The sequence below is a fragment of the Calidris pugnax genome, unplaced genomic scaffold (genome assembly GCF_001431845.1).
Source record: "Calidris pugnax isolate Ruff unplaced genomic scaffold, ASM143184v1 scaffold18, whole genome shotgun sequence".
Taxonomy (NCBI): Eukaryota; Metazoa; Chordata; class Aves; order Charadriiformes; family Scolopacidae; genus Calidris; species Calidris pugnax.
In genome coordinates, this window is record NW_015090812.1 from 10739062 (window position 1) to 10751148 (window position 12087).

At 50.0% G+C, this 12087-nt stretch overlaps 1 protein-coding gene across 1 annotated transcript in view; it reads right to left on the reverse strand.

Annotated features, from left to right (window-relative positions):
* Positions 1–12087, reverse strand: part of SZT2 (seizure threshold 2 homolog (mouse)) — a 61859-nt gene that overhangs the window by 32404 nt on the left and 17368 nt on the right. The window contains exons 15-28 of the mRNA XM_014939414.1: positions 9693–9898; positions 9081–9305; positions 8580–8658; positions 8136–8233; positions 7708–7876; positions 7120–7234; positions 6343–6456; positions 5667–5864; positions 5435–5547; positions 4815–4956; positions 4122–4286; positions 3255–3459; positions 2936–3048; positions 2253–2511 (exon numbers count right to left, since the gene is read on the reverse strand). Of these exons, the coding sequence (XP_014794900.1) occupies positions 2253–2511; positions 2936–3048; positions 3255–3459; positions 4122–4286; positions 4815–4956; positions 5435–5547; positions 5667–5864; positions 6343–6456; positions 7120–7234; positions 7708–7876; positions 8136–8233; positions 8580–8658; positions 9081–9305; positions 9693–9898 (2201 nt within the window). The remainder of the gene's footprint in view (positions 1–2252; positions 2512–2935; positions 3049–3254; positions 3460–4121; positions 4287–4814; positions 4957–5434; positions 5548–5666; positions 5865–6342; positions 6457–7119; positions 7235–7707; positions 7877–8135; positions 8234–8579; positions 8659–9080; positions 9306–9692; positions 9899–12087) is intronic.

Sequence of the window (12087 nt, forward strand, 5' to 3'; positions counted from 1 at the left end):
GACAGGCCTGGAGCAATCTGAATTACCAACAGGGCACCTCACAGCAAATACCACCACCCCAGCATCCCTAGTGTCTTGGCAGCACAGAGCAGAGTGCAAGGCTTAGGCACACGCTCACTCAGCAGCTCCAGGGCAGAATCAGTTCCTAAAACTCAGAAAAAGCAATCTGGGGAGGGGGGTGTCATTTGGTCAGTGCTCCCAAGGTATTCAAATTAGCAATACAGATGGCAGATCTGGGTGCAATGCGTCACAAGCTATACGTCCTTCAGTAATGTTTATATAATCTGCACTGGAATAGGTGATTCATAATATTTTATAAACAAAAAAACATTCCCACAGTTCTTCTCTGGGAAAGTAGCACTTGGAGAAGTCATCTGACTTTCCAAAGACTAAGTGTTCTTCAAAACCACAGCCTCATCTCAATGGCTTACAGTGTAAGAAGAAATAGGATTTCTTCTAGTGAATGAAGAAGTGCTAGTGAATTCACATACAGGAACAGAGGACAGTCAAGTGCAAACAAACAGAGGACAAAAGACCTAAAGAGGGTGTTTCTTCAACAGACATGAAAGCACAGTAGAGTACTTTTTCCCCCCCTTAAGTTTCCAGAGGCAATACAAACCTCAGAAATACCTAAGGAATAGTAGGACAGAAGTTTAGCATCAAGCATATTCCAATTCTGCCTTGTATTTTCTTGTGATTTTTTTCCAGATTTTTTTAATTAAAAAAATGACATTTTATTCATTAGAAAGATAACAAACATGTCATTTTCACCAAAGTCAATAGCAAACTCAAATGAGTCAAGCAAGTTGGAGAGCTGAAGACAAACTGCCCTCCAACTCAGGCCAGATGGGACAGTAATAAAATAAGATTACAAGAGAAAGTGAAAGGATGGATGTCACCAGAGATTATAAGAATGACAAGGTCCTGGTGGACATCATACCAAGTGAGTATCCCACTGGAATCATAGAATCATCTAGTCGTCTAGGTTGGAAGGGACCTTAAAGATCATCTAGTCCAACCATCAACCTAACTCTGATGAAAAAAAAACAAAACAAAACAAAAAAACCCACATACACACCTTTTGAACACCTCCAGGGATGGTGCCTCAACCACTTCCCTGGACAGCCTATTCCAATGCTGGATAACCCTTTCCGTGAAGAAACTTTTCCTAAATAGTTGTCTTCACATGTGGCTCTGTTACGTCCTTCCCTACAACATTCCTTCTAGTAGGTAGCAGAAGATACTTGAAAGAAGATCTGCCCTGGCCCAATGCTAAAAACAGAAGCATGGCCAAGGTGGGTCCCTACCTTGATTCAGAGACCAAGACACCCCGTTCCCTAGAGTTCTGCTCCTCTTCTTGCTCTATGCTGCCCACTTGGAAGCTGGCTGTCTTGGAGTGCGTACGGAAATGCTGGTGGCTCTCTCGGAACGACCGGACATGGCTGCACACCGTCAGCAGGAAGTTGGTGATATCAATCTCTTGGAGCAGCTCCTCACAGTAGTCCATGGCTGTAAGCAGGTCCTGGGAGCTGATGCTGTGTGACTGCTGAAGGCTCTTGAACAACCCTACAGACCAAACACAGTGCCTGAGCTCCCCACCGCAAGGATACAAGGCATCAGGGCTCAAGCAATAGCCACATACAGATTTTCATCACGTCCCAACATAGAGACAAGACTCAGCCAGGATGCCTTATGCTACACGTCATGGGTTGTGTCATGCTAGAGCGGCCTAGGGATCTGCCACCCTGATGGTGAGAGGAAAAAGCCAAAGAAGGACCTCCCTCCACAGCACTGCACAGCTCCAAGGACAGCCTATGCAAGACCCACAGGGAATGCACAGAGACATCTTTAAATCCCTGCTGTGGGGGAAACCAGTCCCACATCTCCGCCCTTTGCTCAGTGTAAGATCACAAGTAAAACGAGACATTTCTTACAAGAAGATCCAGTCCCAACCCCAGCCCTGCCTTAGCTCCATTGCGCCGCTCCTCACCTTTCACATAGCACTGGTGGGAATGCTACACACCTTTTGAACACCTCCAGGGATGGTGCCTCAACCACTTCCCTGGACAGCCTATTCCAATGCTGGATAACCCTTTCCGTGAAGAAACTTTTCCTAAATAGTTGTCTTCACATGTGGCTCTGTTACGTCCTTCCCTACAACATTCCTTCTAGTAGGTAGCAGAAGATACTTGAAAGAAGATCTGCCCTGGCCCAATGCTAAAAACAGAAGCATGGCCAAGGTGGGTCCCTACCTTGATTCAGAGACCAAGACACCCCGTTCCCTAGAGTTCTGCTCCTCTTCTTGCTCTATGCTGCCCACTTGGAAGCTGGCTGTCTTGGAGTGCGTACGGAAATGCTGGTGGCTCTCTCGGAACGACCGGACATGGCTGCACACCGTCAGCAGGAAGTTGGTGATATCAATCTCTTGGAGCAGCTCCTCACAGTAGTCCATGGCTGTAAGCAGGTCCTGGGAGCTGATGCTGTGTGACTGCTGAAGGCTCTTGAACAACCCTACAGACCAAACACAGTGCCTGAGCTCCCCACCGCAAGGATACAAGGCATCAGGGCTCAAGCAATAGCCACATACAGATTTTCATCACGTCCCAACATAGAGACAAGACTCAGCCAGGATGCCTTATGCTACACGTCATGGGTTGTGTCATGCTAGAGCGGCCTAGGGATCTGCCACCCTGATGGTGAGAGGAAAAAGCCAAAGAAGGACCTCCCTCCACAGCACTGCACAGCTCCAAGGACAGCCTATGCAAGACCCACAGGGAATGCACAGAGACATCTTTAAATCCCTGCTGTGGGGGAAACCAGTCCCACATCTCCGCCCTTTGCTCAGTGTAAGATCACAAGTAAAACGAGACATTTCTTACAAGAAGATCCAGTCCCAACCCCAGCCCTGCCTTAGCTCCATTGCGCCGCTCCTCACCTTTCACATAGCACTGGTGGGAATGCTCCTGCAGCAGCGTGCAGTAACTCACCAACTCCTTATGCTTGTGGTCTAGCCAAGCAGCAGTAGGAGGACGTTCCAGAGACTGGGACCTGGAAAAGAGCAGCCACCACCTTCAGCACCTATGTTTTAAACCAAATGGCTGTGGTGCCAGGAAAGCAGGGCCCTAGGGCACGCACAGGCCGTGGCTGCTACAAGGCAGAGACCAAGCCAAGAGAGTAAGGCAGGGCTACAGCCAGCCTCTTGTCAAGGAAGCTGCTCTGTTTACTGTTTAGGAAACAAGTATCATTGGTATTACCTGAAAAAGATGTCCCGGGGAGGACGGTGTGCCCGTGGGCTGACAAGCTGCTCTCGCAGCAGCTCCAAAGAGCAGCTGTAGATGTAAATGGGGCAGCGAAATCGGCGGCAGTCACCTAGCTCAGATTGTGAGTTCTGGCGACAGAAGGAGATATGTACATCTCTCCGTGAGGGACCACCCTGTTCTCCAGGGTCCCGGCTTGCTTCTGCAAAAGAAACAGTCCTGAGATTAAGGCTCCTCGTTGCTGGTCTGAGAGGTCACAGTCCTCACAGCAGCAACCACAGGTAGCTATCAGTTTTACAAGCTTCTCAGCAGTCAAATCTCATGGGCCGTTCCTCCTCACCCAACACCTGCCCACTCAGCCCAGTGACTTGGTCACACTGAGCCCCTTCTTGGGCAGCCGTGTCCGTTCACCACTACCACCTTCTGCAGTAGCACAACCCTCCATCCTCATTGCAGGCCTGGCTGACTGCACCAGGGGCTGTGCAGTCAAATCCCATATATGTCAAGATCTGGGCCCTTTTCCCTAAGGCAATGTGCTGCTGGTAGTGCCAGTCTGGACCACAACAGAGACTTGCTGACCTTCCAGTGCAGACCAGCAGTGCCATTGCTAGTAGTTTCTATCTACTTGCAACCTCCTTGCCCACAGGGAGCCACCCTTGGGCCATGGGCACTCAGCTCACATTACCCCTCCATGAATATCATGATAGTCGTGCCCCTTTTCCCAACTCTGACTCACTGACAGCCAGGCAGGAGCTGACAGGCTGCAGCAACCTGTTACTTGTCCTACCTCAACCTGCCCAGCAGTGTGCTTGGGAACAGCAAGGATACTAATACTTTAGCAAGGTGCTGCCCTGAGGGTGGTACCATGGGCTGGTGTTACGCTGAGGGTAGGTAATGGCACTGCAGCATCCCCTTCTTCAGCCTCAGCCCCGACTCGCTCTGCACAGACAGGTCCCAGGGTATCCTCTCCAGATTGACTCTCATCTTTTGGAGGTTTGTCCAACCCACAAGCCATCAGCTTCTGTACATCTGGAAGAAAACAAAATAAAATCACCCTCTGTCCAGTTAGAACAGTTTGACCCCTCCATCTACATTCCCAAGAGGGCAGATGTCCCTGTGACCTCCTTGTGTGTGTGAGCAGCTCCACAGAGTACTTCCAGCTGAGCCTGGCAGCCTTCATCAGCAGCTCAGTGGAAGCCACACCTGTGCCAATGCCCAGAAAACAGGACTCTCCCAGACCATTCCATCAGCAGCCTCCTTACTCCCTTCATTAACAACCCTACTGTGAAAACGGTCCGATGGTTGCAGCCAGCAAATTACTTGAAGCCACATCCCCTGTCCAAAACTACCATGTGGGCAGCACCAAGGAGAGAAGAGCAAAACATCCAACACTTTGCATCACTCTATTCCCGGCCACACGGTGCAAAAAGACTGGGTCTAGAATCCGCTGTTCAATTTTCTCTTCGCCCTACCAGAGCTGATTCTGGGTTTGCTGTTTTCCTGAGGAGGCTCTTGGGACTGCTACCTCCTCTTGCTCCCCACAACATGCAGTCTCACCTGAGAAGGTGGCTGGCAGGAAGGTCAGGAACACATGCTGGGGGTTGACCAGTTTGGCATAACATCGCCACTGTGGGGGAAAGGGCCCCGTCCTGTCACTCAGAGTCACATCATCCTCAGGCAGCTCTGTGTTTCCGAGGCTCTGATGAAAGAGCAGAAGCCGGATAAGCTCACAGCACACGGCACAGGCCTACCTTGAAGCAGGTAGCAACAACACAGAGCAAGTTCCTCCCCGAATCTGGTTGACACAGCACTGAAATCACCCTGGCTGCCCCCTGCACCTTTCTCAGAGCAGCCTGGCTCCAGCACACAGGCAAGAGATGCTTAGCCAACTTTGCTGAGGCCAGTTCTGACCTCCAGACACTGACCAGCCATGGTTTCTGAGCAATCCATGGCACGGCTCCAGTGCTGATGTAGCAGACTAGGTCCATGGTGAATGCAACTATACCCACACCTACCAGATTCCTGCTTGACTTCAGCAGCTTAAGCTGCTGCCAAACACAGTGAAAACATCAGCCTTTCAATCTCTTCTCAACCCTTCTACTAACTCTACTGCTCTTCAGCAGCTGCTGCCTTCCCTTCTGAGGGTGCTCAGGAGGAGGACAGAAGCATAGCAGTACCTGCAGAGTACTTGTGGAACCAGTCATATCCCTGGTGCCATTGCTGCCAACAAGATGATAGGATGCAGAAGCATCCTGCTGCTCCAGGGTCCCAGAGGCCTTCAGGGTTTCTTCTGAAATAGAGCACAGAGAAACCAACTTGAGAAACACCAGCTGAGGAAGAGACTTGAAAGCAAGGCTCCTGAAACACCCCAGCTCCCGGTGTCACTCCTGCCATGCTCCTGGCCCTTACCTCTGATCACAGGGAGCGTGAAGGGGGGTTGATGGCCATCACGATCCCGTTGCAGAACCTGCTCCATGAAAGCCACATGATCAGCATCAGCCATGGGGATCTCCCGGTCACTGAGGTCATGCTGCAGGCAGCCATGGAAGAGGTTTAGTAGCATTTCATTGGGCACAAACGAAGAGTCCTTGGTCACCTCCTCATTCTCTGCTCCAAAACAGAACCATGGCAGCTTCAGAGACCACATCTCCACAACCACCACCTAACCAGGGGCACAGGAGACAGCTCTTTGCAAAGCCAAGAGTTTCCCCCAGCACCTCTGCAAGGCTGACTTGGGGGGTGTCAGAAACCCTGGAGTTTCAGCCTCATTAGCTACCCTGCACTGACTCATGCTGCTACTGTAACTGTTCTGGAGACGATTGGGGCTAAAGATAAGAAACCACCACCACAGAGCAACAGTCTAGGTTCAATGTTTTCAGAAGCAACTCTTCCAAAACTATCATGCCAAGGAAGATAGCAATATCCCTAGATAGCTCCGGGGCTGCAGAGACGGGAAGAACTGAGCTACTGAAAGAGGTATGGCAGCTCTTGCACATCTGCTGCCCAGGAAGACAAGCACACAGAACCGGGTGCCCGTAGACATGGAGGGAGGACAGGAGGAGGCAGGTGGCGAAGAGGCACCTACCTTTGGTCAGCATTAGGAAGAACATTTCAACCTGCTGGCACCTGGGCAACAGCTTCATGAGGTTGAACTGGAATGGGATCTCATGCACTCGAAAACCAGCCCCCATGTCTGGATCTGCAATGAGAATTGGGAATGTAACACACCTGTGGGCACCACATAGCCCTGCCTCCCAGGCCACCTCCACATGCCTGGCGCCAGCCTAAATGCAGTGTAGGTAACACAAGTGAAGGTAGACAGCAACACTGTCCCAACTCCCTCTGCTTGAGAGGGCAGAGGGATACAAAGGATGAATGTGGGGAAAGTGTAAAGTCTACCAGAGGCTGCAGCAGGCTGTGAGATATCTACAGAGAGGTACCTCGATGTAAGAGTGCCCCTGGGCCTATGGGCACCTTCATACCAGGAGGGAACCACCATGAAGCCTTATGCAGCTCACGCTCAGAGCTGCCAGGGCACAAAACCCAAATGTCAGTCTCGCAGGTAACACTGCTGGAGAACAATGACTATGCTGGGAGCCAGAGGCAGCTTGAATTACCAGCATAGTCAGGGACAAGGACCCCCCTGCTCTTGGGAGAGATTTCCCATCTGGAAGGCTCTGCATATCCCCGCAGGCATTTCCTGCCCTCTTCTTCAGGAAGGGGTCTCTGCCCTACAGGCCCTGAGTTTTCCTGGCCCTCTTCCCCTCCCACAGGGCCAGTGATAGGGTTCCCTCAGCTCCTGCCCTCAGCCTTTGGGATGATCCTGGCTTCCTCAAACCCACACAATATCTGCATGACTCACCTTCAGTAGCTTTGGTGTCTGAAGGAGGGCAGACCCAGTCCTTGTTCTGGCACAGCTGGCTGATGTACTCAAAGGTCAGCATAGTGGCAATGCACGCAAGGTCCCGGGGATAGAGCTGCAATAAGCAGTCAGGGCTCAGCTGCATGCAGCAGAACTACTAACCCCAAATGCAGTAGAGAAGGGTCTAAAAGCAAAGAGATGAAACACCCATAGTCCCATCCCGACTTGACCTATTCTCACTCAATGAACCCTCCTCCTCCACCTTGAGCCTCTTTTTGCCTTGTTCAGGAGGTGCACTGGCAATTCTGCCTGCTCTGGTCCAGCTTGCTCCCCTCCACTGGAACGGCTCTTGACAAAGTCATTTGTATTTTCCCCCCCTATCCCAGAGCAGCATGCCATCCACTGCCTTGCAATCCAAAACCCTTTTCCGTCCAGTAGCCCAGCTCCTCTTCTAGAAATCTCAGGCTGTTAATGGCATTCCCTTCTCTTCTGACCCTTAACAATTCACTTGCAGTGTTGCAGTGCATTTGCAATAAACCCTTCTCCCTCTGAAAAAGAGCCCATGCCACTACCCCTTCAGGAACTCACCGCTTTGGGTATTTTCTGGTAGGGCAAACCATGGAGGTGCTTCCAGTTCTCAGCAGTACTGTGGACATGGCCACTCTGTGGCTCTACCCAGCACTCAGTGACCAGGTTCAGTTCTGTGTCCACCTCAATGGCCTCTACCTCCGTATCATTGTCATCATCTGTGGAAAAGCTGGAGGAAAGACAGAAGGCAAGCCCCGTGAGATGGCCCAGAGCCAGCAGCCCACTGCAGCTCCTCTCAGAGTTGAGAACAGCCACACAAACCCTAGGTTTGCAGGCAAAGCCCCAGCTAACTTGTGATCAATCTGTGACAGCTAGTTGTCTGTACTAGACAATGGAAAACTCCCTCCTTCCCACACTGCCCACAAAGGGAAAGTTTGGAGCCGTGACTCTGCTGACAGCCCTCCCCAGGAACATGGCAACAGCCTCACCTGTCCTTGGTGGAGGTGGAGTGGGGCGGGAAGAGGATGTACTGGACGACACAGGTGTGCTTCTCCCTGCCACTGCTGCTCTCACTTGAGCCATCGATCTGAAGGGGAGACACTGCGTGAGCCTGGTCAGCAGCAACAGCCTGTACCTACTCAGTGCCCCCCTACACAACACAGCACCACGACCCAGCTTCACTGGTAGCAGAGGAGAGAGGGAGCCTGTCCCAGCCCCAAAAACTCCTCCAGCGCACCATGACTCTACCAGCAAAGCAGCCCTCTAACTGCAGATGAAGACAGGAAAATGCCCAACCCACAAGCAGCTTTACTTCAGGGGAGGAGGCAGGTCTACCTGGACATGTCAAGGGTGTGTGCTAGAAGCGGATGGGAAATCCCATCACAGGAAGAAGCAACGAAGGATTGTGCCCACAGTGCAGCACCCAGGCTCACCTGTATCGGCAGCTCCAGGACCATGTTGATAATTCCATCCCCACTGGATGCAAAGTGGAAGCCTTCTGACAGACGAACCCTGGCAACAGAGAGGCAGTCAGACATGGAGGACTTCTCTACCCATAATGCAAGTCTTAAATATGAGAACGACTGTACCCTTCACCCCATAACACCTTCCCTCCCAAGACAGGGAGCTACACACAGAGAATGGGGAGATGCAATGCTTTGCACAGGACAGTCTGCGTGAAGATCAGTGTACTCCAAGCACAGTAACATCTCTTGCCCTTTTGTATGTTTTCCAGCACTCTCCTTTTCCTCAATTGCAGCTGCAGAACTGGGTAAAGCACTAACCCAAGTTGTTCTAGAAGCTGTATACAGGACCTAAACTTTTTGCACAGCAGCTTCAACTGATACTTATTATAAGGCTTCAGATCCACTCTGCTTTCTCTGCATCCCCAGGATTAGCTGGGGAAATCATCCCCGTTCAGGTGTGCAACTTACTCTGTGAGTGTGGAAAGGAGCTGGGCTACAGCAGTGATGGGCACAGCTGGTGCCAGCCCCGACTGGACGCTCCAGATCCAACGCTGGTGATAGAAGTAGCGGGACAGCGAGGCCAGGGTGGAAGAAGCAGTACGATTGGCCACCATAGTGAGTGGGCCAGACACTGGGGGATGCTCCAGGTTGAGAATGAAGGGGGCTCGATAATCAGAAGGCAGCTTCTCATACCTAGGAGAGGGCAGAAGAACGGTTTGCTGAAGTGGGAAGAATGCTATGCTCAGGGCCAGAGCTGTCTCGATTCACAGCCCACTTGCTGGGCCCAGGACAGAGTCCCCCAGCAGCAGAACACGTCTAGCCCAGCAGTAACTAAATTTACTTCTGCATCATACTAGCTAGGAGTAACAAACCTTCCTGTCCAGCAAGGCCCCCTGCTCCAAGTCACAGCCCTCCCAGATTACAGCTGCTATTCCCAGCCACACAACCCAAACCCATCCCCACAAGCACCAGCTTCACAGCACTCTCATCCTGCAACTGGCAGCACCATCCCCAGACCCTCCTCTCTCCCACTTCCCAGGGCAAGGGTGCTGTGCTGATGGCCCGGATCTTCATCACTACCTTATGAGTAGTTTCTCCAACGGTTTGTGCAGCACAACGAGGCAGGGTCTGTCTGAGAGGGCTGACTGGGCCCCGGCCACAGGTGGAGACTTGGAGGGAGAACTACTGCCAAACATTTTCCTTTTCGCTTTTGGAGTTGCCTCCTTGCTCTGGACCCTGTGGGGAAAGCGCAGCTGCAAGATTCGGTCCCGTAACTCCTCCACTATCTGTCATGGCAAAAGCAAAAGGTAAATGTGACCACCTTTGCTGGAGACATAAGCTGCTCAAAATAAGCTTCCCGAAGAAGAGCCTGACTAAAAAGAACAGAAGACTCCTTAAATATACAGATAAATAGGAGTTCAAGGCCATTTTATTTCTGAGGCACTAGCAAGATCAAGATGACACAAGGCTCTTAGGTCCACATTTTAACAGCTACAAGTATTTTTAGAAGCAAAAGAAAGGTCCAAAAACCCCCAAAGATGATTTCAAGGCTGAAGAAAGTGCCTTCCATAACTCTGATGAAAAACAAATTAATTGCATGTCAGCTCTTCTACAGAAGGAGTCTGAGTACCCACCCTCATTCCTCCCCTCCTCCTCTCCTCAACAGCCTACAGTAAATGTAAACTAGTACGTATAAGATAGAGCCAGACGCTTCCCACAGCTGATGTGTTCCCCCACTATCACGTTCATGTGTCAAAACTTTATGGTAAAAGGTTTCAAGAGCTTAGGTTATTTTTTAGGTTAGTTTTTTCCAAGATACTTTCAAAATGACTTCCTGATTACTCTTTCTAGCTTTTAGCAGCTCTGAATATGGATCTACCCACACTAGCATCTGATCCCCACAATGTCCCCATGTTTTCTTTGAAATTTCCACAGTTAGGTTTCTTTTCATGTTCTTTGTTCAACTCCTTTTAATTTCTATTACCATTGTAGGCAAACAGGAGAACAGCAGCTCTCCACCTCCCTCCTCAACATCAATTATTTCAGCAGCTTTCCCCATCATTATTATGTGGTGGTTTGGTTTTGCTTTTTTTTTCCCCCAAGGAAAGGAGTGTCCCCAAACATTAAGCAGAGCTCTTTTCTGCACTACGATGCCACTCGGGTCCCCTTCGTGGTTTCACATTGATAATACAGTATTGCTGATGGTGTTTAAGCTTCCAAATTCAAGGTGCACTATTTTGCAATTGTAGTACTGGCTTCCAGCCACCATCTTGCTGCTTAGGTGTCCACAAAGCACATAGGCTGAAAGGGCAGAGAAAACCAAACAGCTTTGTGCCACCTGCAGATTTTCCCAGTTTACTACATGCAGATAAGTTGCCTACTGTTTGACTAGTAAAAAGATTGGGAAAACCACAAACAGCTTCTGCTTTGATGAGAACACAGCACTTTTTCAATTTCCTTGTTTTGTCTGTTTTATGACACCCCATTCCTACTCCAGTTCTACCATTGTGCCCTATATGGAGGTTCACCAAAAGCCTTCTGAAAGTCAAGCTGTGTCAGGTGCTTTCCTCCCCTTGAACATTGGGAATTTGAATAGCTCAATACAAAAAATTGTTCCCCTTAACCAAGGCAGGCTAAATTCTACTGCCATCCTCCACACTGGGTAGCTAATCAGCCCCATGGCAGAAAAAGAAAAAAAAGAACAAGAAAGAAAAGTGTTGTGCGTGATACAATTTATGATCTACGTACAGTTCCTGCTGCAATGATCCAGAGCTTGCCCAGAGCTGCAGGGTATAGTGCCTGTCTCACACCTTCTTCATGAGACAGGTATTAACCTACACCTGCCAGAGGGAACTCCTTCATAAAACCTGTCACTTGGCATTACCAGCCCACATGTTGGCCCAGCAACCAGTGCCCAAAGCCTGGATCCCCTAAAGACATCAAAGGGCAGATATTCCAGAGTGCCAGGGCACTTAGTGTTATCTGGGTTCGTTACCTCAGAAAGAGATGGTCCTTCCCACGTTTGTCAGCTTCTCCTCAGACTAATCTAACACTAAAGCTGAGACAAACAAAAGATTTCTTTCATGAAGACAAAAGATCCTTACTGTTTTACCTAGGAACACTTAGAACTGTCTCAGCATTTAGAGCTAGAGAAACAGTCCACACAGTCACCTCACCTTCTGCACCTGACTAGGCCAGCCCATTTCTTTTGATACAAAGAGGTTATTAAAAGTTTATCTAGCAGACTTGCATCTCTTTAAGACATGTTCTGGGTATTACATTTTTTCTCTCCCTATATGGCTCACGCAGGGCATTGTTCACGTTTTAACTCTAACCCCTCCTTGCCCAAATGGTACAAAATACATACACAATTCACCACCTACTGAAGTCGATAGCCTAGGGAACACGTAGTACATCCATGAAGAGGTGTTTACAGACGAGTCAGACAAGTACCTGCTGCTCCTGAGAGACAGTA